Below are 27,959 nucleotides of genomic sequence, written 5' to 3' on the forward strand. Positions count from 1 at the left end.
TATCTTTTATTTATTTTTTATTTATTTATTTCAATTTGTCAATCGCTTACAAGATAATAGGTATAAGTATATACATAGTTATGAATACATGAAATGGGTACATATAAGAAAAATAAAAGAAACAATAGGACAGGGACAGTAGGCACGTTGGTGCACTTATGCACGCCCCCTACAGACCTCTTAGGAAAGGGGTGAGGTCAATAGTAGACAGTCTAAGGTTAAAGTTTTTGGGGTTTGGGGAAGAAACTACAGAGTCAGCTAGAGTATTCCAGACATTGACCACTCTGTTGCTGAAGTTGTATTTCCTGCAATCAAGTTTGGTGTGGTTAACCTTGAGTTTGTATCTATTGTGTGCTCTTGTGTTGTTATGGTTGAAGCTGAAGTATTCATTGACAGGTAGGGCATTGCAATGTATGATTTTATATACCATACTTAAATCAGACTGAAGACGGCGTTTGATGATTTTTGTGTGGGCGTATGTTGAGACAAAAGTCAATCATATTGTGGTCACTGCTGGAAAAGGGTTCTTTAGTTTGTATTCCGTAAATTAAATTCAAACTATTGCAGAAGATGAGATCGAGGCAGTTGTTTAGTCTAGTGTTGTGGGTTACTAGTTGTTCCAGTCCCAGATTTGTAACAGCATTGTAGAAGGTTGCGTGTATGGGTTCAGTTGTACATTCATTTAGGGTCCAGTCAATATGAGGTAGATTGAAGTCACCTGTGGGAATAAACTTTGGCTTGGGTTCAAGTAATGATTAATCTAATGCTTTATACATACATGTCTGCCTAAAGGTCACTGAGATAATGCAAGGAAATTAAAAGCAAACACCAGAAACAATTAAGCAGCTCAGACAACTGCAAACAAGTCTGTACTATTTCTAATTATTGTAATCCACAATGTAACTTGTAATCCACAATGTAATTTTGCTTACTAAGTACTAAATTCTCTTTTTTTTTTTTAAAACAAGTTTTATTAATTTTTAAAACACACAAATTATCATTATTCATTACATGTTTAAACCTTTTTCCCTTGTAAATTTAACAAGTCAGATAAATTATGATTCTATTTTAAACCATTTCCATATAATATACCAAAACCTCTTATTCAATTTCTCTTTACTTCTCTTTACTCTTATTCAATATCATTATTATTATTTCATCTGTTTCTTTCTGACTTAGTTACCATTATTCTCATTCTATATTTCTACAAGTTTTTACCAATTCTCCCCAAAAAGACATATACACACAACACACAAAACATAAAAAAAAATCTTTTTGAAAGTAACTTGGACCCAGGTGTCTCTCTCTTCATGGACTTCAATTATATTCATGCTCATCTTACATATCATTACTTATTTTATTTACCATTCTAAGCCTTCTATATTAACTTCTCCACATATTTCACACTTCTTAATTCTACCTTAATTAATCATCTTAGTTTAAATCATTATATTTGTATCTTTTGTCCATTTTTATCATCCCTTTGTCTCATCCCTTATGAAAAAAAAGAAAATCAGTTTCTCCTGAAATCATTAATCAGAGTATGATGCCTTTCTATCTCCCCCTAAGTTAATCAAATTAATCTTTAAAATAATATCTAATACCCAATCAGATTTTGCTTGGTACATTCTATCTAACTAATACATCCAACACAATTAAGTGCATAATTAGAGCATAAATCCAAATATTAAAAGAAATACTATAATAAAAATTTCATAATAACATCAATACCATAATTTTATTAAACTCTTTAATTAAAACAATATTCTAAACCCCTCCTATTATTAAGTTTTAAAACCAATCATTTTTAAACATTTTAACATTTTAATCTCTTATCAACTCTTAAACCATTGCAATACTACCATCTCATCTTATGTACCTTGCAAAATCTTTTTTACTTTATCCATTATCCATAAAAATTCCTTTTTCCATTTAATTTCAAACGTTGTAGCTTTTCTCCACCTTTTCCCTTTCTTTCTTTTCCCAACAAACCTTTCTACCCCCTTCTTCTAGCCTCTGCCTTACCGCTTCCCTTCTCTGTCGTATTTCTTTTCCCCTTTGTTTACAATCATCATATTGGTTTTGCACTTTATTTTTCCCTTTCTTAAATGTTTTTTAGATCTTAAGTCCTTAAATCCTTTAGTTTTCTTCTTTTCTCTTCTTTTCTTTTCTTTCTCTCTTCTTTTTTTCTGGATCAAATTCTGAGATTCATTAAAGATGGCTCCTTCCTTTCTTTCTTGTTCCTCTGCTGTCTTCATCTGTTGTAATTTTTGTTGATAATTAGTAAGCGCCATTTCTAAGAAAAGGAAAGCTTCTTCCACACCATTTCTTAGTTCCTCAACAGAAAGAGCCATTATAAATCTTTTCTTTTCTTTTCTCCTTCTTTCTTCTTACAACAACCAGAATATTCAAAAGAAAATAAAAAAGATAAAACAGTCCCAAAGTTATCAATCAGTCCAAACCAAGGCAGAGTTCTCACTTTCTCCTTCTGGGGTGATATCAATCAAAGAGAAAGAAAGTCCAAATCTGTTTAAAGTCTTGTTACAATATATTCTAGTCTTCAAATCCTTAAGGCATCTGCTCCAACAAATCTTAGCATACAAATATTTTCTTTTAATCCTCTCTCTTCCCACTCATCGCTTAAAACCAATTTCCACCTAAAAAAAATAGGTTTCTTAATATCAGTTATTTATTCCGTAGGAAAAGAGGAAAGCTATCCTTTCAGCACCTTCAAGCAGCCGCTTTTTCCTCTTCTGGCAGGTATTATTCAGAAAGTCATACTTTTCAGGAATTTTATTAAATATGTCTTAGAGTCCTAGGAGCCAAGAAAAACTTTCTCCTCTCAATCACTTTCTCCACTTCCTCCTCGCATTCTTACCCGGCTGCCAGCTTCTTTGTGGCGGCCATTACGGACCGCCGCTGCATCGTCCTGGGAAAAGGGGGTTCTGCCGGCCAGGGAGGGGGTCTGCAGCACCCCAAACCCTTCTCCGGATCCCCCTTCAGCTGCCCCTACAGGGCAGCCTAGCTCCACCCGGCTGGGTCGGAGCCCCAAAACGCTAGCGCGGCAGGGATCGCGCAACCGCAAATCCCTGCCTGCTTCGCGGCCGACAAACCGGAAGTCCACTAAGTACTAAATTCTCAATAAAAGGAAGCACTGGAATTTATTCTGGGCTCCCATCCCGAGTACACACGCTTGTGTCTCATTCTTTCCATGGGAGACCACCACAGTCACCAAGAAAGATAAAAGCGTGTGGGCAGGATGCTTTCCATGTTAGTAGTGTATTTAGCTTGTTTACATGTTCGATCAGGTGCTCTGTAACAGTAAGAATCGAAATGTGATATTTAAGGATAGTTCACAGATGATGGTCTCAGGAAGAGCAAGCTCCTGGGTAACTTGGATGTTTTTTAGATGTAAGAACATTTTATAGAAGATAGCAACACCACCTCCTCTACGAATTTCACGATCTGATCGGTAAACATGATAGTCTCTTACTGTGGTAATGGAGTCAGAGAGAGATGCGTTGAGCCATGTTTCACAGATAAATATGATGTCGAATTTAGCCATATTTAGTAAGAGGAGAAATTCAGGTATTTTATTCGCAAGGCTTCTTGCATTGAGTAGCTTGCATTTAAGGCCAGCAGTAGTTGGAATTGAGGTAGTTAGGGGCGTGCGTGCCTAGTCTTGGGTGATGGTGGATTGGTTGAGGTAGGGTTGTGGTTGAAGGTTAAAGCTGAGTTGCGGGTTGTGTGACTTACTTTTGATTCACTCAGCATGGTAGTCAATGTACAGGTCCTTCTCTCCATTGTCTAGACGTTTTTTGAGTTCAGTGCGGAGTACACGGGAGCGGGCACGTTGCTGTATGGTTAGGTCAGGGCGACAATGGAGGTTCTTATGGTTGGTGTTGGTTTTGGCGAGTGAATTTATAGTGTAAATGAATTTACGTTTGCTTGATTCATTTATGCAAATGACCCTGCAGAAGCGTGGGGCCACAGAGCCGTCTCTGTTTTTGAGCTCTTGGCCAATGTGGGAAATGTCAAGTATTTCATCAGGGGAGATGGTTGATAATCACTGATGATGTTTCGGACAGTTGTGATGTCATCATTATCATTGATGTCCTCTAGACCAAATAAGATGGCATTTGGATGTTTCCGTTCACGCTCAACAGCTTCACTGATGAGGATTGAGATATCATTATTTGTCTGGCTTATGTTTTTTTGTGGATTGGGTTGTGGATTGGGTTGTGGTTGTTGGGTAGAGATGTGGTTTGTAGCTATTGGATGTTCAGGTTTTTGTGTTGTGTCTTTTTTTTTCAAGGTTGGATAAACTTTCTTTTAAGGCATCCAGGGATGCTACTATGGTGTCAAGGGATGTTATTCGTGTTTCTATGGTATCAACTCTTTCAAACAGATCCAGTTTGGGTCTGCATGATTTGCAGAGATATGGAAACTCATTGGATGATTCTAGGTATTGAATCATTTGCTCGGGTAATCCCAAGCAGTCATGATGAGCATATTTGTTACATAGAGAACACTTGATGGAATTTTCATTATCCTTTAGAGTTTTGTAGCATTTAAGGCATGTGCAGGAGTCTTGTGGTTCATTGGTGGGGATTACTTTCTCTTTAGGTTGTGGTTTGGCATTGGATTTTTTTTCTTGGCATGGTAGGTTTGTTAAGATGGTACGTTGATTAAATTAATTAATGGAACAATTTTGGGTAATCAATATAGCCAATATCACACCAATCAATCAATTACAGTAATCTCTCTAATCAAATAATTTTTCTTAGCAACAATCAGCCTAATCAATTAATTACACTAATCGCTAATCAATTAATTACACTAATCATTAATCACACTGTTCAATTAAATTCACTAAATCACTGATTTTACTAATCAGTTAAATTACATGAATCTTGATCTTTTAAACTAATCAGTAATCACACTATTTGCACTAAACACTCTAATCACACTAATCAATTAAAACAATAAATCAATTAAACCATTAATGAAATATTTTATAGAAATTGATTATCTAATCATTGATATAGGTGATGAGGTAGAAAAGTTGTAAGTTTTGAGGTAATGAATTAATCAGTGTTTGATTAAAGTAATGAGGTAGTATTGAGAGTCTGCAAAGAAGGGGTTAATTGTTTTACTAGCAGCTGTGATTTACTGGGTGGGAGGAATTTATTGCTCTGATTGCTGCTGCTATTACTCTGTAAACAATAGGCTGTAAGAAGATGTTCAAAGCACGTTGGATTTTTGAAAGAGAGCAAAACTCGCTGAATTAAAACACTTTAACTACAATCAATATGTCTCTGAATAAGATTGTTTTCCAATAGTTTCCTAAAGTTCTTCAAGTTGAGTAGTAGTAAAAATACAGTCCAGAAATTTGGGTTAACCAATCCAATCTGTCCTTTTAACGTTACTTCTAGTTGCAATATCTTTTTTTTTTTTAACTAAATCTGACAGTCACTCCAGATCATTAATCGCAGCTATTTTCCTCCTTTGAATCCCACTTTCCAAGGAAAATTCCACTGCAGAAATTGGAGTGATTCTTACCAAGACTAAGCACGCTGTTACAAGATCTTTCCTTTCTTTTTCACTTCTGTCTCAGCTGCCTTCCTGGCTTTGATTTAGCCATGCTGGCAGTTCTCTTTTTAGTTCAGATGGAGGGGTTTTCTTCGGGTCAGTCGAGGAGACTGACCTCTCCTCGGGACCACCGAAGCATTCCTCTGCCTTTACCACCTGTCCAGGGTGACTTTCGGCTCCTAAGACCCTCAGGGCTTGCTCCTCCCTCCTTGTTTCTCCCTGCCAGCTGTCCGATGTGGCTCCGGGGAAACTTTGGGGGATATTAATGGAAACACGCTGTCTGGCGTGGAAGATACTTCTATCAGCTGTGTGAGGGATTTAAATGAAGGTACGTTGTTTGCACTCCACTGTCTCCAAGTGATCCAGTTCAAGAGCTCCACCAGTGTGGTTAATAGGGCTCGATGGAAAGAGCTTCACTTCTCTAGGGAAGGAGAGGAGGGCTCTGGATCAGCTAGCAGGAGCTCAGTCAGCATTATTAGGACTCCACGGCTTCAGAATCCAGCATTTTTGGGCTTGATTTTGGGGCTCTGGTTTACTCACAGTTACTGGTGCAGGCGGCAGCTTTAAAAGTGATTTCTGGTGTAGGTGGTGGCTTTATAGGGAGATAGTGCTCCAGGAGCGAGAGCCTCACCTTCCTAGTTGGGCGCCGCCATGTTTCATGGCTTAAGTTAGCCTAGCTTAAGTTCCTGACTAGCAACCATGGGGTTTGTAGTCCCAACGCTTGGGCAGGTGAAAAGCGCTTTTCAGCCCATCGGGGAGAGAAGATGGCTTCACCATCTTCTTTGTTGTATACTAAGTATTTTTAAAACATCAACAAGATTCACAAGACCTTGCTTATCATATTTTGTCCGATAAATCCTGAGAATGAATGATACACTTTAATCTTTTGTTGTATATAATGTAACTTTTTTTTTTTTTGCATAGATGAGCCTTGCAGATGTAATACCTATAAACAGTTAAAGGCCATTCAAACTTTTTTTGAATCTATCTACCTAACTCATAATGATATTGTCCAAAAAAGTAATAGTAGCAACAATGCTGAAGTGAAGACACAAATTGAGATACCCCTTCCTCTCAATGATTGTGGAGTTTTATATAAAGGGTCAGTGGTTATCATCTGTTCCCTTCTAGCTGATCATCAGACAATAGTCTTCTCTGGCCTAGGGCCTTATAAAGTGGATTATGTATTTCAGTTCTATTCTCCAAAGCGCCTGATGGCAGGAAAAGAAGCAATGGGTGGAGACTCATCAAGGAGAGAAGCAACCTAGAACTAAGGAGAAATTTTCTGACAGTGAGAACAATTAATCAGTGGAACAACTTGCCTCCAGAAATTGTGGATGCTCCAATACTGGAAGTTTTAAAGACGAGATTGGACAACCATTTCTCTGAAATGGTTTAGGATTTCTTGACTGAACAGAGGGTTGGACTAGAAGACCTCCAAGATCCCTTCCAACTGTTATTCTGTTCCTTTTCAGGCTACATAATTTGTAGAAGTGAGTGGTAAATGCCAACGTATCTTTGATATTGGAATCTGAATGATAACTCAAGAACCAAATATACACTTTGAGAAACTATTCCTGATTTAATCTCTCTTTAACGATGACCACATAAATCCTGCACAGAGCCATCTTCCATATTTTCAGATGTTTCTTGGGGGATAAGGACCACTCACTTAGCCATTGGGATATTAATGGGGTCAAAATAAAAAAAATATTTGGATTTAGGAAAGAAAGATAGTGGATCAATGAACTAGAGACACTGCTAGTCTTTTGCATTGTCATTTATAGGGCTACGCAAATATATATATTTTGATGATGATGATGATGTAGATGATGTAGCCTTAGGGAATAAAAAGGGCAGCAAGAACATTACATCTGAATAAATAAGCATCAAATTTATTGAATCATGAATAATTTAAGACCGGTACAATCATTAGCTTTATTCTCCATGACACAGGGGTAGGAGGGAAGGGAGAGGATAAGGGAACCAAAGGATGGCATGATCCAAAACAGGCCAGTTGCAAATCCCAATCCTAAAAGAAAATGTAAAATTAAATAGAGAGGTGCCGGAAAGGGAGCATACTGTACACAAAATACTCAATTCCTAGTTTTTTCTCTTTTAAAAATGGCTAGAAAAAATTCATCAAAATGCAGCACTTGTAATCAGTTATTTACATTTCTATGTTACAGTGACAAAAATGTACATCTTAAAGAAGATTTTTTTCATTTTTTCATAAATGGTTCCACTGGAAACAACTAGATCAAAACAGCAACCTTCCGTTCAATAGCCACTTTTTTTTTCATTCATTTTCCTTAAAAGAGAATTGCCACATTTAGACAAATTTCAAGACACAATATATAAAAAAAGTATTAACAGTACAGTATTTTAGGTTGGATTTTTTTTTTGAAAAAATATACCAAAAAGGAGGCTAGCCAAACCCTCCCTGTCTCTGCATCAGCTTAAAAACAAAATGGCGTCTAACGTGTGACCTATGAGTTGCACAATTCTAGACAGTTCTGTAGCAAAGAGAAAAGAAAGTTCCAATTTCTAACTCATTGAGAATGTTGCATAGTCTTGTACTAAAACAACAGGAAATCCTGCCAGCTTTGTGCACTGGGACATGGGGTGGGGTGGGGACAAAGCAAAGCTGGAAGCAATCTGGATGAAATATATATGATGTCATTTTAAAAGGAAAAGGTAGACATTCACCTCAACTGAACTAGTTTTTTAAAAAAATGTGCGTAACAGGCAACCCTGCTTCCCGAAGTTTTAGAAGTTACAGTTTGTGATAACTTAAAAAAATAAAGCAAGATTCCATGTGAATCATTTCTCGGTAATCTCAGCAATTTCTATTAGAGAGCAAGAAAAGTTCAAATTTTTCTTTATTTATGGCAAGAGGCAGCTGGCAGCAGAAAGACTCAATTAAAGGTGTCAATAAACAAGGCTCTGAGTCATCTCAGCTGCCAACCTGGGTCATAACTCAGATGTCATTTTTGTCAGCCTTATAATCCCAGCAAACATTTCTTGTGCCACTCGAGGTAGCCATATATAGGCAAATCTTTAACTCAAGACCATTTCTCCCATCATTTCATTCCCTTAAAAAAACAAAAAGAGCTTCTCTTCCTTTGAAATATTCAGCTAAACTCTTGCCCCCAGGAGGTTCAGCAGAGAGCATTCATGCACAAGGAACTATGATTAATATGCAACCATTTCTTATAAAAGACGTTTTGCATACATTAAGTAAATTTACAGGGAGTCATGTTGTCAAAGAATAAATATCCATACATTGTATTTCTATGGAAATCACTTGCAGTAAGAACTAGGAAAAAAAATTACATAAGAACAAATTCTAAATATTTGTTTCCACAGATTACGATACAGTCAGATTTATACTTCACTCTCCTGGCAATCATACAAATGATGTAACTGCATTGTTTCCTTATTCCACAGGCCAGTTGCCATTTTGAATCAGATAATTGGACTTCCTGAGTGTTTTCCATATATAAAATTGCCAAATGGGCATATTGGTGCTTTCCAGATGTATCACAGCTCCCATGTTGTGATGATTGGACATGCAGGCAGGCTCTCATTGACTTGTAATTGAAAACACCTGAGAGGCTTCCCTTAACCTTAGATGTAGATACGAAAATATCTGTTATATCAACTATCCCAGATTTGTCTGGAACAAATAGAGATACAATCCCTTTTCCTAGCAGGAAATAGACACCCTGCGGAGATGCTCAGCAGAACATATATATGCAATGTGTGACAGCTGCTTACAGAAAGCATAGCAGCTAGAAAGCTGATGGCCACATCGATCTTGGTATGTCCCTTGGCAAATCAAATGAGGAAATACCTTCCACTATTCCTTAGGGCAGGAGTCTCCAACCATGGCAACTTCTAAGCTGGCTGGGGAATTCTGGGAGTTGAAGTCCACAAGTCTTAAAAGTTGCCAAGGTTGGAGACTTCTGCCTTAGGCAATGTACACAAGTCATCTGCCTACAGTGGAATCAACTATTTTCATAGATGGCAATTTCTTGTCTAATGGGTAGTGGATAGGGGAAATAAAGCTCAGATTATATGCCATTTTAGAATATATATGTCTCTGATGCTTGAATGCTCATTCTGAACTAATCCAATACTACAAATTAGAGGCTAAGAAGAGAATGCTCTCCGTATGAACAAAAATAATCTTCCTGCAATCCTGGAATATTTAATCAAGCATTTGGAAGTTTGCATCTCATAGTTTTGCTTTTAAAAGCAGAAGGGAAGCAGGGTGCTGAAGAGCTAGATGGACCGAGTACAGTGGTCGGATCACTTTAGGATTATGATTTACTCTGGTCCATTTCTAGGAATCAGATTAGAATTTGCATTATACCTTTTTTTCTATTTTGTTAAGGAAAAATAAACACTCAAGAATTCGCCCTTGATTCAACAATTAATGCCCACTGTTATTTCACCATATTAAGAAAAAACATATAATATAGCAAGGTCACAACAAACTCAAAGGACAATGGGTTGAGTTCACTAAGAGCAGAAAATCATGAGGTATAAGAAAAGCTACCCACTGAATAAATTTATCATGGTAGCAAAACTGTGTGTCTGTTGCATCATATTATCTTATAAATCCTATAAACTGTAGCAAATATTCTACCTGCATATTTTAAAACAAAGCAAAAAATAATTTTCTTTTAGTTGTGATGCCATTCAGTGTCACAAAAAAGGTTTGCTTTTGCCTGGATTGGATAAACAATAGCCAATAAAGTGTTGTTTAAAAGTTGATGTACAGATCTTTAAAAAGCTGTTCCCCCCCTTTTAAATCTCTTCCTTGATTTTTGTTACCTTTAGAAACTAGGGGTATCAAATATCTCATTTCATCAACTCACATCATTGTACTCCAAGAGATTTCTATAGCCCTGTTTTGTCTAATTCTTTAAAAATCACAAACTACAACACTAATGGAATTAAAATACAACTGTAGAAACTTGGTAAGGCATCACTTTTAAAAAATCAGCACCCAAAGATAGCTGAAAAGGCTTGCATGTATTTGTGTGTGTGTGTGTGTGTGTGTGTGTGTGTGTTGTTGAGAACCTCAGTTCTAGTTTGAGGTATAGCCTGAGAGAGCTGATAATATCAGCTATTGTTCCCCCCCCTCAAATGACACAAGTTGGTGTCCAAATTTTTGTGAATCTTTTCACTGTCTAGCAAAAGCACTAAATAGTTTTTTAACCTCTCTCCCCAGTTTTCTTCTGAGGTGAAGAAAATAAGGAGGGCTCAGAGTCATGTTCTCTGCTTGGCTTTTGGTTTAAAACCCAAAAAAACTTTATGGAAATAAGTTTCCTTTACTTAAGACTTGGTTAAGTAAAATGGAGTATTTTTCTTCCTTTCTTTTTTAAAAAAGAGGTTCTTTATTATCGTGAGAGATTCACCAATGTTCAGTCCCAAGTTTTGTAACAGGCGGCTGAAGTTAATTATTTATCCATAAATTCATATGTGACGCTCTGACACGAAGATACTTATCCGTATCTTCATACAAGTTGATTTTGAAGAAATACTAATGCCTTGCCCTACCCTAAGGAAATGGCAAAACAGTTCTGTCTTTTCAGGGGGCTTTGAAATTGAACCTAAGGCACCATTTTCAGCCTTGCTGAGCTCTCAAATTAGAGGAGCCATTTTCCTACTCTTTCTCCCCTGCTGGCAGCTCCACCACCACCATTTTATAAAAGCTGTTTGACTGAAACCAATACAAGGAAATACATCCAGTCTGGTTCTTGAACTTGACAGAAAATTGACAGCCAATTTGAGGCTGTTAACCTGGAGGACTGGGAACTTAGAGGGCTTTGGGTAACAACGAATCTGCAGCCTCTCTCTTGCTCCACCTCCAGCATTGTGCAGGTTATTCTTTCTAATAATAGATTCCTACACAAGCCTTATAGAAGTTGTGTGGGCAAGAAGATTTGAGTTTCTCCTTTTCTTCCCGGAAGAGGAAAAACCAAAGATTGCCTTGGTTCTGGGTGACCACCTAGAAAAATGTAATGTTGTATTCTTGGAAAAGCATAATATCAAATTTAAGAGGCACCACACTTTCCATTCAAGTATTCTCTTTACTGTATATGCAGGATATGGTTCCTAGCTGCTTTCCCCAAGTTCTCGCTTCTTCCTGGTTCCATGCTAATGCCTGTGCCACCTCTGACAAAGGACCTCCAAAAATCATTTCTGACTGCCCTTTGAATATCAAAATATTAGGGAGGGAGGTCATGCTAGGTGGGTAGCCATTAGGTGTGGTCCTCATGTACCCCTTGTGCAGAAATAAGGTCTTTATAGGACAAGTAAAAACAGATACCACTTGCAATCATTAGAAAGCTAAATACCATTAATCCCAAGAAAATTTACACCATTCAATAAAATGGAAGCTTCCCTATGTCTCACAGCAAGCCTTTTAGAGTGGGGGTCCCCAACCCCACCATCTGTGGATTAGCACTGGGCCACAGCATGCCAGAAATCGGGCCACGCAAACAAGCAAAGCCCTTGTTGGATGCAGGCAGCACATGAAACCACATCCTCTCCAGTCTGCAGAAAAACCTCTCTCTACAATATCGGTCCCTGGTGCCCAAAAGGTTGGGGAGAATCTCCGATTTAGAGGAGTGGAACTTCAGGAACTGATTGCTATGGGACATGATGTTATTGGAACAAAAAAACAAGAAACTGTACAGTACAGTGGAAGAACGGAATTAACTTTTCAATCCAGACAACTGTCTTTTCCGAGCTTTGTTGAACATTTGGTATAGTTATGAAATGATCCCAAAACCCAAATGAGTGATTTGAGGAAATGACACCCCTATGTTATGTATTTGAGGCTGGTACCCACTGAACTGTTGTGAATCCAAGACCAACAGTCTGGAGCCTTGTTTTTTTTTTTTTTTTTTTTACTTTTTACAAAGCATTACTTTCTCTAGTTGCAGAGAAACATTGATATCCAGATTTAAGAAGAAACTTCAACAGTCAGAATTCTGAAGCAAATATGAAAATAAATTTTAGCAGCTTGTTTTGGTTTTTTCTTAAATGTGTTGTTCCCATACTTTGGATCATGAATAAAACACTCCATGATTGTTGCTTTACTTAACACTGGCAACTTCAGAGGTGGTTTTATAAAGATGTACTGCTACTGTGCTCAAGGGGTCCAGCCCAATGCTTGGAACGATATAAACAAATGAAATAACCAAAACAAGGAACCGTGGTCTCAACTTGGAGAAGAACTCTGTTTTGCATTATATATATGAATATTTTAAACTTCCCTATTTGTTATCTCTTTGCCTTTTATGGAATGTCATTACCAAGGCGAGCAATTATTACAGCACCAGAATTATTGAGATTAGGCTGAAAAAAAAATGACTTGGAAAAACCAGCCATTAATGAGTTTATACAGAAGCAGCATAGCTGAGATCCATTCCCTTTTTGGACCTAATGTGGCACAATGCTTCTTAGGTTCATAACTTTGATGGCAAATGTTTTTTTCATATATTGCCTCCAATTCACTCTCCCCAGAGATTGTTATGATGAATGGAGTACATCTTATGTGAATTAAACACAATTCTCTTGCACTTCAGATTTTCCTCTGCTCATCTCCCCTGCACCTTTGTAACAAAATTTACTCCAGATGTCCCTTTAAATATTGGAGCACAGATAATGGTAATCCACTTCACAAGCAGATGTTGTTTGGTCAATGGACAGACACAACTAGATAAGCACCATTGTTTTTATGAAAATAACGTGTTCAGTGTCGTAGGCATGTGAACTCACAGCAATGTAAACTACAAAACAAAACAAAACCAAAATAGTGCAGTTCTTATTAAGGAAAATGAAACACGAGATATAAAATATCAGCTGGGTTGCCTGCACCCATCTTTGACACTGAATGGGGAGGCAGAGAGAGGGTGGAAGAGATTGTATTATTCTTGCAGCTCTAATACTGAGATGTCCTTCTGAACCAAGGTCAATTCTCTTCATGGCTTGATGATTCATTTTTCTAAGGGAGGCAAAGGATGGACCACTGGAAGCAATCATGTCTAGTTCTATTCATAATGTTGACTCCAGGGATGAGTCAAGGATATCATCGTGATGGCTATTGCTGTTGGAGTCACTGTCATAACTCTGCGGACTTGAATAATTAGCTGCCTCCTGCAACCTCATCAGCATGTTCATCTGGTGAAATACAGAAAGGACAAAAATATTACTTGACCATCATGGTCACTTGTCTCTCTGGAGTAAACTGAAGCAGACATGGATTTCATGAACTGTCTCTGGAATCAGCAATTTGGCCTGGGCTTAGAGCATACCAGCCTTCACTGTTGGCTCTGTTCATATCAGTGTGAACCTTTAAATTGGCATTCCTCAGTTTCGTAGGACTTCCACAGCACAAGAAAGTACCACACATTACAGATTAAAACATATTGTATGTACACTCATCAAGAAAGTTTCCCTAATACTGTTATAGAGGATAAAAGGATCCCTAATACTGTTATAGAGGATAAAAGGATCCCTAATATTGTTATAGAGGATAAAAGGATCTGGTTTTATGACTTAGTGGGATTGTCTACATTACAGCAAAATCCAATCACTATTTTTTTTGCCATCATAGATGGAGTTGCTCTACCCACATGACAAAAAATATATATACTTAACAACTAATTCTTTCCTAGGATAGAATTGGATACATTGACTTGTATTATAATAGGGAGGATAACTATATGGAAAAAATAAACACACATTGGATATCCTGGCTAGCACTGGTTGAATAAACAATGAAAATTCAGTATTATGTCAGATCCACATGGTTTAATGCCACTATGACTTTTCCACTTGCCACATAATGTTATCAATACAGAAGAAACAGCTTGTCGTTCATTTGCAGGGTTTCAAACAGTGCAGCAGTTCCACGGGAAGCCACAGAAAATTTCAGCAATTTCTACAATGGCGCTGGGTTGTAACATAAAACAGTGTCACATATATGGACAGCCTTATTATAGAGACAATGAAGCCATGTTTTGTAACAAATATTCTTTCCTACAAATTTTCAATAGCAGCTGCATTAGGTAATCTATCTCTTTATCCTTAGTTCTAGTCAGCACATTTAATATAACAAAACTTATGTAATTGCCCAGTTCCTAGAGTCTGGATCAGCATTTTTGAAGGATTCAGTTATTATAAATGTAAGTTATTAAAAATATTTGTACTAAAACTTGCTTTAGATCAATAAAGGGAACCCTTTATGAACTTACAACAGTTCATGTCATAGCCATTCAAAGTTACAGCAGACTTATGACCATTTTTTACACTTACAATCATTGCAACATCCCCATGGTCACATGATCAAAATTTGGATGCTTGGCAAGTGATTCATATTTATGACGGCTGCAGTGTTGTGCATTTTGCAACCTTCTGATAAGCAAAGTCAATGGGGAAGCCAGATTCCCTTAACTACTGTGTTACTAATTTAACAACTGCAGTGATTCACTTAAGAACTGTGGCATGAAGGTGGTACAATGGGGCAAAATTATCTTAATAAATGTTTTACTTAGAAATATTGGGCTCAATCGTGGTCGTAAGTCAAGGACTACCTGTGTCAACCCTGGAGCCATCTTTAAGCGTTTTCAGGATTGCCACAGCAAGGCTGGATGGAGCTGTGGGAAAGAGAGGGGTGAGTAGAGATAGTGGGGGAATCATGTAGCCAAAATAACATATTTTTTTTCTCGGTGGACCAAGGACGTTCTCACCAGCACCTGGAGGGAAGTGGATAAAGGACTCCAGGATGGGAGAAGGGGCCTGAATGGGGCATGTGATGTTAAGGGGAAGAACTTTGGACTTTGGATTCAGTGGGGAAAACCCGGGGTTTTCAGATTCGGGTTTTCACCAGATGCGCCGATAGAACATGCCTAATAAATCTATTCTTTGAGGAAGCCTTTGGCCTTGGAGTTTTGATTTCATCTGGGCTGTTACCTGGAACCCTGACAACCTGTATAAAACACAGCATACAAAGCCCCACAGTAAGTTCATTTCTATGCAACATAATACTAAATTCCTAGTACAAATCACAAAGCACCGTTATGCCAATTTGGAGTGTACCTTTAGAATATTTTACAAGTTAATTTGGAAACATAGCCTTGATACTTCCCAGTGTTTAGTCATTTATCATCTAATGTCCCATATATGAACAATATTGTGCTGAGAATCTCACCAGAGGGTCTCCTTCAGCATCACTTGGCGGAACCTGTTTGCTGGTTGAACCTTCCCGTGGCATAGAATAACCATCAAACCCAACATCTTCTGGACGCAGTTGCAGCAAAGGAGGCCACTCGTGATGTTGCGGGGTAGCTGCCCATGGATAAGTGTCCATCACCCACTTGGCAGGGTCCTCCCACGGTGCTCTTCTACCGTACAACTGCAAGCAACAGTACAAAGCCATTCTGAATCAAAGGAGTTTATATTAAGCTTGTTTTTAGTCACAAATGGATGGCAATGTTCTCATGTTTTTTTCCACTCATGGAAGCAATCTTCCGATCTTGTGTTTGTGACAATGGAAGTTTGAACAAACTTCTTAATAAAAGAAAGTAAAAGATGGGAAAGCAGTGGTCCCCCAGAACGTCTACCATGTTCAAAAGGAGCTTGACAATGTGGAGAGAAAACAAATAGAGCAGAGATTGATGTTATTGGTTTTTAAAAAATCTAAACTACTGGACTTTTTTTTTTTAAAAAAAGTTTGAACAGAAGTATCTGTACTTTTGAATCTGTCTCTTCATTTAAAGAAAAATGCAGAAAGCAGTGCTGTATGCATACTTTATACCTCAACTCCTGAATGAGAGCTGGGACATAAATCTGATAAATGAATGAATGAATACCATACACGCAAAAATTGAAGTAAAATACATTCGAGGCAGAAGAACAAATTGGCATTTTAGATCTAAGCCAGAAATGATTTTTAAAAAACCACACACCTCACCATAAAGAAAAAATAACATTCTGCTAAAAGATACAAATACATGTGACCAATGATGCCTATGACATGAGTTATACTCAATATTCAGGGAGGAAGATTCTCTTCTCCTACCCATATTCTTAGCAAAATGTACATCCTACTCTGACAGCACAACAAAGGCTTTGTGAGCAAATATGCCCACTAGGTGTCACCATATCTTCCAAAAGCAAATCATAAATTAGGGGAAGCCACACAACTTTTGAAGAATGCTTCTTGGGTATTCAGCGATTACTGCAGGAGAGTGGGTGGAAGAAAATGTAAATACTGCCTCTCCCAACTTGATCTCTTCTAGCTCTGTTGAACTTCAGGTCCCATTACCTCCAGAAAATGAGACCGGAGTTCAGCTTTGCTGATTGGGTCATCTTGCAACACATCTGGAGAACAACAGCTAACAGCTGAATTAAGGTAGACAACTCTAAACAGTTGCCTACCTCAAGTCTTCCTCTTTTTATTCCCTTGCCTCTGTAATTATAAGCAAGATGGACATTACATAATACTCATCTTTCTAAGTTGTTGTGGAAAATTGGGGGCTCAAGAGCTACGGTGAATATTTTAAATTAAAAAAAAAAAGTTTTTTTAACAATGTTCTTTATTCCAAAGGCAAAGGTGAACCTGGTAAGTCAAGACATACTAGCATTCAAATCCAATTTTTATGGCTCGCACAGGACTGTGCAAAGCTTCAAAGGGGCCATTTCCCTCAGGCAAGGCACCTGGAAAGCTTGCCTTTGATGCTGTTTCCTGCATGAAGCAGCGCAGCCCATCCACCCACCCAATTCCTATAGCAAAGCAAAATGGTCTTGCGGCTTGGCTTCCCCTCATTTCATAGGCCTCCTTCAGCGCTTCCAATAATTGGAAACTTCTATTCATGCACAGGAAGCTTGGAGAGCATATAAAGTGGCGTGGCCTGGCATGGCCAGTGGTTTAAAATGCTGCTTCCTGCATTTTTTTACCCGGTGATATTTATCTTAAATTTATCTTCCCTTCATCCCTTTGGGGGGAGGGGGTGGAGTTTCTGGAAATGATTTTTGCTGCTCTGGATGTTGCCAAACTCACTTCTGGGTAATCAGGTGGTTATTCTTGTTACAAGTAGCAATGAAAGGAGTGGTAGACAGTGGGACCAAAGCGATTTTGGCTGCCTCTAATTCAGTCTCAGGTATAAGGAATGTGCAGGAGGAATTTCTGGTGCGGCTCTACCTAATCCAATACGTAATTTAATTGGGACTTTTACTCCCTGAATGTAGGTTAGGAATTGCAGGCTCTTCAACATGGCTGGAACATACTAACTAAGAAATACAGCATTGGTGGGTTGCTCCAGAGTCGAAGTAAAACTGAGGAGTATAGTCTCACTTTATATTTTGAGTAAATCCTTCTCTCTCAGTTCAAGCTATCCACAATGTTGTTACTGTGGGGATAAAACCACTGGAAACATTTCTAGCTTGAGGCTATTTCACATATCGCTAAGAAGTGAAAGTGGCTTTGAACAGCAAAAACTCAGTAGTTCATCTTACCTCCCTGTAAGTTAAATTTATGTTCTTGAAGACAAATGTTTGATACATTCACAGTTTATATTGTTTGGCATGCAGTTAAACTTTTTCAATAAACCGACCTGTTGAACAACCTGTTTAATATACTCGGAGACAGATGGACAAGCATTAGGCGTATCAAAATTATTGCTATGTTACATATGCAATAGATATTCATGCAAATATTGAAATTAAACTCAAATATTTACAGACTTTTACAGTTTAAAAATAGAGAAAGGCATTATTTCCTGCTCAATTTCTCTATAATCAGAATAATATATAGCTTATTAATGTGCAAATCACTATTTAATATGTCAAGAACTGGTTTCTGATCATGGTAAATTAAAATTACAATTTTCTCTTGACCCATCTCTTCCCATTACTAGTTTTCTGTCTTACAATTGCAAGGTGGTAAATTATATCAATGTATTAGAAATATACATTGTACATGTGCATGAATATTTACATTAGATGGCTATATAGAGAATTGTAACTATTTACAGCTAAAATGATATGGTATAGTTTTTCTCTTTTTTCTTTTGTAAACATTTTCTATGTATTTTGGTTTCAGAATAAGTTTATTTAAAATTGAATATGGCACAAGGGGGGAGAGGTAACAGCCCTTTTCAGGAGCTGGCGAATAACCAAGGTGGAGCCCAAGTCAAATGTTTATTTAACTTTCCAATTTTGCATTTTCAGAAAAACTCATACTGGAGCCGTGGGGGTTATTACAATGGTCTGTTCATGGTTCAAAATTCCCAGTGACAAAGACTATGCTGTATTCTTTCAATGTGCCCTAGGAGTCATCGAGTGGCCAGAAAAAGGGGCAGGTCCTATTCTTCATTTGAAAGTCATAAAATGTGTTTATATGCATTAAAAACCCTCGAGAGAAAGAGAGAATGGCCAAATGGAAATGAATGCCAAATGTAATATTTCTTCATTTGATAAGTGATAAAGTCCCTGTAGCTCACAAAGATCAAGCTTTTTGCATCAGGATTAAAATCCTGTTGTTGATACAACCTAACCTCAACAAAACAATTATTTACATTTGGAAAGAGAAGTCTGCACTAGGGCTTTTTTTTTTTAAAAAAAAAAACCTTCAGTTTCCCTGAGCATGGCTCCCTGTGTTGATGCAGCTTAAATGCCTTTAGTGGACTAGTTTTATATGTCTATCCTTATATGTCTATCCTACTGTACTAACAATACTCAAGTTTGGAGAATATTAGTTAGACACTATCTAATCAAGGATTCCTAGCTGATTTGTTCCAAATGCCTGCATTTCCTTTCATATAGCAGAGAATATATGCCCTCATGAATGATCACCATTCTATCTACCTGAAGAGGAAGGCATCAGCTTGCTCAAAAATGCAGGAGTCCAAATTGACATTCCAGGAGAACAGCCCTTTAAAAGGGAAATACCTTCTTAAAATGGGATAATGAAAACTGAGAATAGTTATAACACTCTCTAAGCAGTTTACAAAGTCAATGTATTCCCTCTAGCAATGCGGATCCTCATTTTACCGACCTTGGAAGAATGGAAAGCTAAGTCAACCTTGAGCCAGTCAAGACTAACTCCTGGCTGTGGGCAGAGTTAGCCTGCAGTACTGCATACTAACCATTACGCCACCAGGCATAGTGGTTAAATAAGTGAATAAATACGTGAATAAATGGATGGATGGATGGATGGATGGATGAAGGTAGGTAGGTAGATAGATAGATAGATTGATTGATTTGAGTCTCAGAGAAGTTAAACAGGACTGATATTTTCAATTCCATTTGGGAGAAGAAAGGGAGATTATAGCAATCCTTTAAAAAAACAAAAATTGGGGTGATTCTTACTATTTTGCCAAGTTTAAAAGGAGAAATCAGTGCCTTAAGCATCAGAAATAAAATTTTCCCCTTAACACTAAACAAAACATGGGAAAAAGTAGATCCAAAAATGTTGGCTTTGTTGCCTCTTGGGACTTTTGTGGCTGTTTTCAGAAAGGGCACAAAATAAAGGGTGGTCCCATGCCTGTTATCCAGGAATTTCAGGATTTTGCAAGGTCCTATCTGACCACTAACACCCTGCGTTTATGCACCTGTGTTGTATTTGTCATATTTATAGCTCTAGTTTTGTAAACTATGATTACCTGTAGCCCTTCTCTGACAGCTTCAAGAAGATAGGGAACAATGGAGTAGTTCCATAGGTCAGTAAACCAAACCCTTGACCCATCCACATCTAGAGGGCAAGAGAGAAACAGGCGTGGACCTGTGAAAATGAAGAAAAATGTAAAATTGATTATTTTCAGTAAGGAGGAACCAATGCATTTATTTATACAATGAACAAGAGAAACAAAAATGTCATCTCATAAGGAAAATTTAATTTTTCTTTATTTTCTTTAATTTCTCACCGATAGTAACATCTGAAGAACTGTGAGCTTCCAAGAACTTGTTGAGATGTTGCCAAACCTTGGGAATCCAGTCTACAATCTTAATTAATTCTGCATTTCTCATCCGACCTCCAATTTCTGTTTCAATGAGTTTTCTTCTCAAGAATCGGGCAAGAAAGCCCTTGACTGGCTCAGTGTGATTGGCACATAGTACCCATCTAAAGTTGTGGTGCAGCTGAAGGTTAGGTGTTGAGGAAGTTGCTTGGTTCATTGTTCCAATGATGTAAGGGCTGTAGGGAAAAAAGTTAGCCAGCATTTATTTTTAGAAAAACTTTTTAAAAATTTACATTGTCATCTCATGTGCTTTTTTGCTTCCTACTCATAACATGTGAATAGATTCTATCCCAGAGTTATTGTGATGCTCCTCCATACTAGCTGAATTTCTGAAATGCTTTAGAATATTTCATTTACTTTTCAGGGAGAGGGTCAGTTAAATGTTTGAAAAACATTTTAAAAATAGTGAGAGAAAAAATAAAACATACAAATTTAAAAGAGGAGGATTTCTGGAAAGGAAAGTGGTCCAAAAAATTGAGAAATGAAAGCATGAAGCAATTTTCTTGTTAAGTGCAGGAAATCAGGAGTCAAATCAGTTCAAATGAGTTCAGGTTTATTGCTTGCTAACACTTTCTACAAGAATCTGAACTATTAACGGTCAAAGCAAATTGACAGTAGATAAAGAATCAGTGGAATTCAAAGTGGGCTGGACTTAGATCTCTTGTAGGCATGAAGGGACTTGAGACTGGTGACATGTTTGACCCTTGGACTCAGCCTGGTCATTTGCTATACTTCCCTAACCTACTGCCCTTTGGATGTCCTGAATTCTGCTCATGGCAGAATTCAGAATCTACCTGAAAGGTACAGTACTTGGTGAAGGGTATAGAGCAGGGGATAGACAACCAACTATCTTATATATTTTCAAATTACTCCAGCCATTCTGTGCTATAAATAAAAAAAGGCTAGCTTTAAAAAAAGAAAAGACAGACATTGGCAGAACTCTGCAGAAAAAGGCTGGTAAAGACTAGTATTTTCCATCTCTCTCAAAGCTTCTGTTAATATTGAATCTTTAAAAAGCTCGAGAAATTTCTATAATCAAAGCATGGGAATATTTGTTTTAGGGATCTCCTAGTTTTGTAGACCCAGATAAAATGAAAAGCCAGGAATCTGCTGTAGATGTTTTTTTTATTTCTGTTTGCTGTGTGGTCATGTCCTTTATGTCTATCGGTTGTAGAATGTAGCATTTAATTTCAAATCTCAGGGTATATTCATGAAAATCAAATCTCAGGGTATATTCATGAAAATATAATTTCTCTTTAGAATTTCTTGTGATCTGTAATAATAATCTGAAAGGGAGTTGATTTATTTTTTGTTGTTAATTTTTAAACATTAACTAACTAATAATTAACATTTCTTTAAACAAAAATTTATGAGTTTTAGCAACACACACAAACTATATTGCTATTAAACAATTCATGTACTAATTTGAATGAATCTTGAGTTAAACCTTTAGTTGCAGGATTTATAATAGTATTTGTTTTAACTGATTTAGATATTCAGATAGAAATGCATGCTCACTTAAGAGAAATGCTTACTTCTGAGTTGAACCAAAAGCAATAATATTTAACTAAGTTTTATTTAAAGAAACAAATATCTGTTTGTGGGCACCGAAATCAGTTAAATGAACATTCACAGAATATGTTTGTTGGTAGAAAAACAGACTTTCCACCATGAAAAGGTAAAACAATGACTGTTACCATTTGTGGTACTTGCAGTTCAAAAGCCCATTAAAGATTTCTCCTAGAGAGCTGACATGATGTAAATTGTCCAAGATGATTACAAGAGGCATCTCCACGGCATTATTTTCACTGCTACATTGGTCTGCAAGGTTGGAGAGGTATTGCCGGAGTTCCTGTAAAAAGAAAAACCAATGTAGTAGGGGGGAAAAACACCTGGCTCGCAATTATGATTTGGAGATCTTGGGAGGTGATGAAGACTGTTTGGTTCAATTCTAAAAAGTTCCTTGGAAAAATACAGCAGTAACCACACCGCAACTTAGTTCTTTAAAAAACTTACTTTGAATAAACTCTGTAGATGAATTATTCAGGCAAGCTGGTTATCTTGCCTGAGATAACTGTGTACTTTTGCTTAATCCTCAAATAGTGATTCTCAAAGCATGTAATTGCTTCTCTATATGTTTCGAGGTCTACCTTGATCTCATATCTGAATAGGAGGTAGTATCTAAAGTAGTAGAACAGAGCCTATGAAAAGTAGTAATTATGAAAACCTGGCATTATATGCCCAGATAATGAAGAAGTCAGAAAAGAAGTAGCACTAACAGGCTGGGAATTCCTAAAGGATTAAGACACCAGTTAAGACACTTCACTTCCAGGAATGCCATTGTATAGGTGGATTTTGTAGAGTATTAGTACAAATTATCATTACAGGAGACAGAAGAGGAAATCCAAAAAGGCATTAATTAGTAACCAAATACCACTTCTCATTATATAGAAGGATCCCTCTTCTCAGTCTCTAAGCCATATCATAAATCATATCAAATCTACTATTCAAGCAAAGTGCCTAATACAGTATATCTCCAATCTTGGTAAGGTATAAGAACTCATTTCTTATGAAATGTTTGCTCTGGAAGATAAATTATTTGTGAACAGAAACAATATTCACAAACAGAGGCAAATTCAAGTGTCCCAAGATAGTGTTTCTGGATCCCACCTGGGTCAGTCAACAGGACCAGAGTTTTAGTCTTCCAAGCTTTCATGCCCATGGTCTAGCACGAGTCCAAAAGCTTGGATGAGTAAAACTCTGGTTCCTATGTTCAACACAGATAGGATCCAGAAACAATATTTTCCCCAATTGGGTATCCGTAATACTCACCTTACTGGATTTGTGATCCACATTAAAGGTTGCAATAGCACCATCAGCCAGCTCCCTGCCCTCTCTAAGCACCATATATTCAGACAGGCGATTGGCTAAGTATGTCTTTCCAGTGCCGCTTGGACCAGATAAAATGATTCTCCGATGTTCTATCAAGAGTGACACGTAACGTTGTAGAATTGGCTTTGGGATTAGAGACTCGAACACCAGACCATCCAAACTATTCTCTACAATACCTGTAATATTAGAAAAAAATACAATTTAAACCTTTTTCTTGCTTTTATTATGTCACTTGCACAGGGGAGAAATGGTACTATTTCATATATAATATCTTTGAACTTTGCCATTCTCAAGCTCTTTAATTTTCAATTTTTATTAAATAGAATGAGGAGGATTATGCAGTACAATAGGGTTCAGTGGAATAGATCCTAATCAGTTATCAACATTTTATAATAAAGAACTTCAAAAACATGCCATACATGCAGGGATGGGATTCTCCTGGTTCGGACCGGTTTGGGCGAACCTTAGCTCCAATGATCAGCTGTTTCCAAACCAGGTTACTTCCCCGAAGTAACGTCAACGTCAAAGGTAAGTAATTTTGAAAGGTGTGTGTGCACACACAGAGGGCGTGATTAGCGAACTGGTTGTTACACCGTCGGCATCCCACCACTGCATACATGGTTTTACAAAAGGAAAATAAAATGTAAAAAATTTAGTTCTGACTAATGAAATGAGTAGTACATTTCTGTTGTCAAAGTCAAGCTTCCCACAGAGTTTTTAATCTGACTCCTCCAGCAGACGTGATCCATACCTGACCCCTCACAAGATCCATCACAAGACCCTCACCTGAACATGACCCTCCCATCACAAGACCTACTGACCACCTGAAGCCCTTAAAAGCAGAAGAACACCAACACTGACATTCCCTAAATTCCACTGTAGATGTTACCTAGCTTGGTAACAACCCCAAGCTCGGAGAATGAATCTCCATTCTTATCCTACACCGAGCTATTAGAACAATTAATCAGTGGAACAAGTTGCCTTCAGAAGTTGTGGGTGCTCCAACACTGCAAGTTTTTAAGAGATTGGACAACCATTTGTCTGAGTTTCCTGCTTGAGTAGGATGTTGGTCTAGAAGTCCTTCTGTTATTCTGTTACCATGTAAATGCTGTGAGAAGTACATAAAAATGAATCAACAGACTTTTGATAATCTGATCCACAGGATGCTTTATTAGGGAAAATACTGCAGTACAGACCCCTCTACTCCAAAACCATGTTTAGGAGAAAAGGAGAAACATCCAATTAGTGAATACAGCTTATATAGGTTTATCAAATCACATGGTTACATAACACTTCCTGTTTCCCATATATGGACATTATACAACGTTTTCATAAGAAAGTTCCAACCTTTCATAGAAAACTCCCAACATTCTCATTATAGTCAGATTTCCTGTTATTCCAATTCCAGAAGATTATAAGAAAACCATTAATAACTCTTAATGTGACGTCTAATGTCAGAGCGCCCCAGCACATACCTCTAACTTATGCCAAGTACATAGTTTTGCAATTTTGTATAATTTCTAGCAGAAAACACATTACATAAATGTTCTGAGCTTCAAAAGTTCAGACTGCGAACACAAAATGGCTTCAGTTCGGCTCTTTATATTCTCACGTGTAATAACCAAATTTTCACCTATAACAATGCAAAACTGTATTACAAAGCTTTCTGTAGCACTTTCCAATTTGGGGCAGGCGAGAGGTGAAGAAAGGAAAAATATCTTCCTTTCATAGATGAACCTTCAAAGTTCTCCTCATATATTCACTCTCTGTCCTAATCTGTGCATATATAATATAATCCCAGTTCTTGATCTTAAGCTTCGAGAATTTTATCAAATGCCATTAAGTTAGGATTTGTTGGATTGCAAATGTGGGTCCCAAGCTCTATTGCATTTGTTTACTTCTCTTGAAATAAAAGAATATTTCAATGATAAACAAATGATACAGGTCAACAAAACACTACATAAAAAGGACAGCTCCTTTCTTTTTAATAAGTGGAAACATTTTGTGAAATATCCACTTTATTTACTTACACAGGTGGTTCTTGTTATTTGTGGCTTAATAACCACAGATAACAAAACTGTGGATAATGAGACCTTGAGAAAAACTCATGCACAAAGTACCTAAGAACACTGCAGAAAGCTTCTTCCAAACAAACCCATCTGCCCAAAACTGTGAAGAGTGGTAGTCCTTGTTTACCGACCATTGCAATGCTGCTATGTTCACTCTTGCAAGTATGATGATTGCAGTGTCTCAATTTGCAAACTTTCCTGCTGGTATCCCACAAACAAAGTCAATGGGGAATCTAGTATGGAAGGTTGGAAGTTGCTTTGATAAATTCCACCCCAGACTTGAACCAATGCATGCTCTTTCTCCTTCCAACCCAGGAGCTCCCTGCACTTGCGCCACAGTACAGTATATCTGCCTTCAATTCATGTGCAGTCTGTGCATCCTTCTCAGCCCCATCCCTACTCTCCTGTGGTAACCTCATGCTACTTACATGGGACTCCCCACCACTTCCCACTTAAAAATCCATGACCTTAATGTTACAACAGCAATAGGGACTGCCTGGATTGCTGTTTCTAACTGATTTGGCCACACGATCTCATGCTTTATATGATATCACTTAACAATGGCAATTCCACACCCAATTGCCATCATGAACTGAGGACACTCTATACATGAAACTATGCTGAGAATAACAAGGTCTAGTCTTTATTTGCCAGTCATGTATATACAAAACCTGGGCAATGGAACTATGACTAATGATGCCCACCTGTAGAACTACACAAACAGGGACATGAAAGGTTCATAGGAATGTGGCTGTATGTGACATTTCTTACTAATAGTGGTATACAACTGAAAGGGAAACAACATTTAGTCAAGAAACAAAGACAGAAAGAAAGCTAATTAAATCTTCTTATGACCCTGAGATTTCTTCAAAGCTAACATCTGTAAAACTTACAATTACAAAGAGTTGTAACAAATAAATCAGCTACAATTTACCTTTGATTTTCACAGAGATGGTGTTGCTTTCACCAACCAGATAGCCACAGGGTAGCAGCTCAGGTGTTTCTGTGCTATTTGTGCGAACAATTTCTCCAATGCTGTACCCCAGGACACTGTCTGAATTCAACCCAAGTTGACTCATAGGATCAACATGAATGATGTATTCCTAGGAAGAGGGAGCAAAAGAGAAAATTAATATACCAATGGGGTTTGGGTTTTAAGAACAAAACTTCACAACCAAGTGCAATTCCCATTATAAAGAAATGCTTTTTAGCAAATATTTAGGAAATGATTAAATGCCATCAAGTCATTCTGATTTATAGCAACCACATATATAGGGATCTAACATGTTCTTTTATATCTCCCAATGGTACACTCATCACCACTGTAACTGAATCCATCCACCTTGCTCCTAGTCATCCTCTTCCTCTCTTTCCTTCCATCTTTCCCAGCATTAATGTCTTTTCCAGAGAGCCGGTTCTTCTCATAATGTGTCTGAAGTAGGATAATTTGAGCCTGGTCATTTGTGCCTCAAGTGACGGTTCTGGACTGATCTGTTCAATGAGTTTGTCTTCTTGACTATCCTTGATATTCTCAGGATACCTACCTTTCCCAATACCTATGTTTATTTCTATCCTGCTTCTTTGAAGTACAACTTTCATTTCCACAGGATATAGCATGGTTTAATTGTGATCTTTGTAAATATAAACACATCATGGCATTTGAAGATCTTTTCCAAGGTCTTCATTACTGTTCTACAAAGTGCTAGTTTGTGGGATATTTCTTGACTGTTTGTTCTTTTACTGTTGATGGTTGATCCTAAAAAGCAGAAGCTATTGTCATCGTGACAAATATTTCCCTGTCACTAGGACTTTGTATAGAAATGTGTATAATATTCCCTGTTTAGAATGGCTGGTTTAATTGTTTTGAATCCTGAGAATGGTAATCTCTGGATATTCACCTGATTTGATGGCCTGTTTGTCCAAGTAAGTAGGGAAGCAAAGGTTGATGAGTAATTTTCTATTCAGCCATATTGTCAAATGCAATTGTGCACAGTGAACATTGATTAAAAAGTGGTTGTTACACATTTAAGCTAACACGTTGCCATAAACAAAAACAATGTTGTTTTGTTTGCTGAAATTGGGAGCGAGATTACAGAATGCAGAAGTGCATATGTGCATTAGGAAGAAATTTCAAACTTACAACTAAAGAAGTATATTTTTATGGAGAATATATTATTCATGGGATGGGTTTAATTAATCCCTGGGGTTTTTGATTGACTTAAATTCTATGGCTATATGACACAAGCATTATAGCAAAAATGGACCTTATGGACAATCAGTCAATGATAGCATTCAGAATGATTAGTGATAGCCCAATTTCTTCAAAAACTTTCAACCAAGAAGCCTAATTAGGCATTGTTACCAA

At 37.4% G+C, this 27,959-nt stretch overlaps 1 protein-coding gene across 9 annotated transcripts in view; it reads right to left on the minus strand.

Annotated features, from left to right (window-relative positions):
* Positions 1-10,648: 10,648 nt before the first annotated feature.
* The window catches only part of NAV2 (neuron navigator 2), a 599,301-nt gene continuing 581,990 nt past the window's right edge, over positions 10,649-27,959 (minus strand). For all 9 annotated transcript variants that reach the window (XM_087951112.1, XM_087951110.1, XM_087951111.1 and 6 more), the window contains 7 exons: positions 26,529-26,697; positions 23,466-23,701; positions 22,331-22,485; positions 20,541-20,809; positions 20,280-20,398; positions 15,827-16,030; positions 10,649-13,794 (listed from right to left, as the gene is read on the minus strand). In XM_087951112.1, coding sequence (XP_087807238.1) covers positions 13,669-13,794; positions 15,827-16,030; positions 20,280-20,398; positions 20,541-20,809; positions 22,331-22,485; positions 23,466-23,701; positions 26,529-26,697 — 1,278 coding nt within the window. In that variant the 3' untranslated portion in view covers positions 10,649-13,668. The remainder of the gene's footprint in view (positions 13,795-15,826; positions 16,031-20,279; positions 20,399-20,540; positions 20,810-22,330; positions 22,486-23,465; positions 23,702-26,528; positions 26,698-27,959) is intronic.

The sequence above is a fragment of the Notechis scutatus genome, chromosome 1, assembly GCF_049901735.1.
Source record: "Notechis scutatus isolate UNSWTSFEM ecotype Mainland chromosome 1, rNotScu1.2, whole genome shotgun sequence".
Lineage (NCBI taxonomy): Eukaryota > Metazoa > Chordata > Lepidosauria > Squamata > Elapidae > Notechis > Notechis scutatus.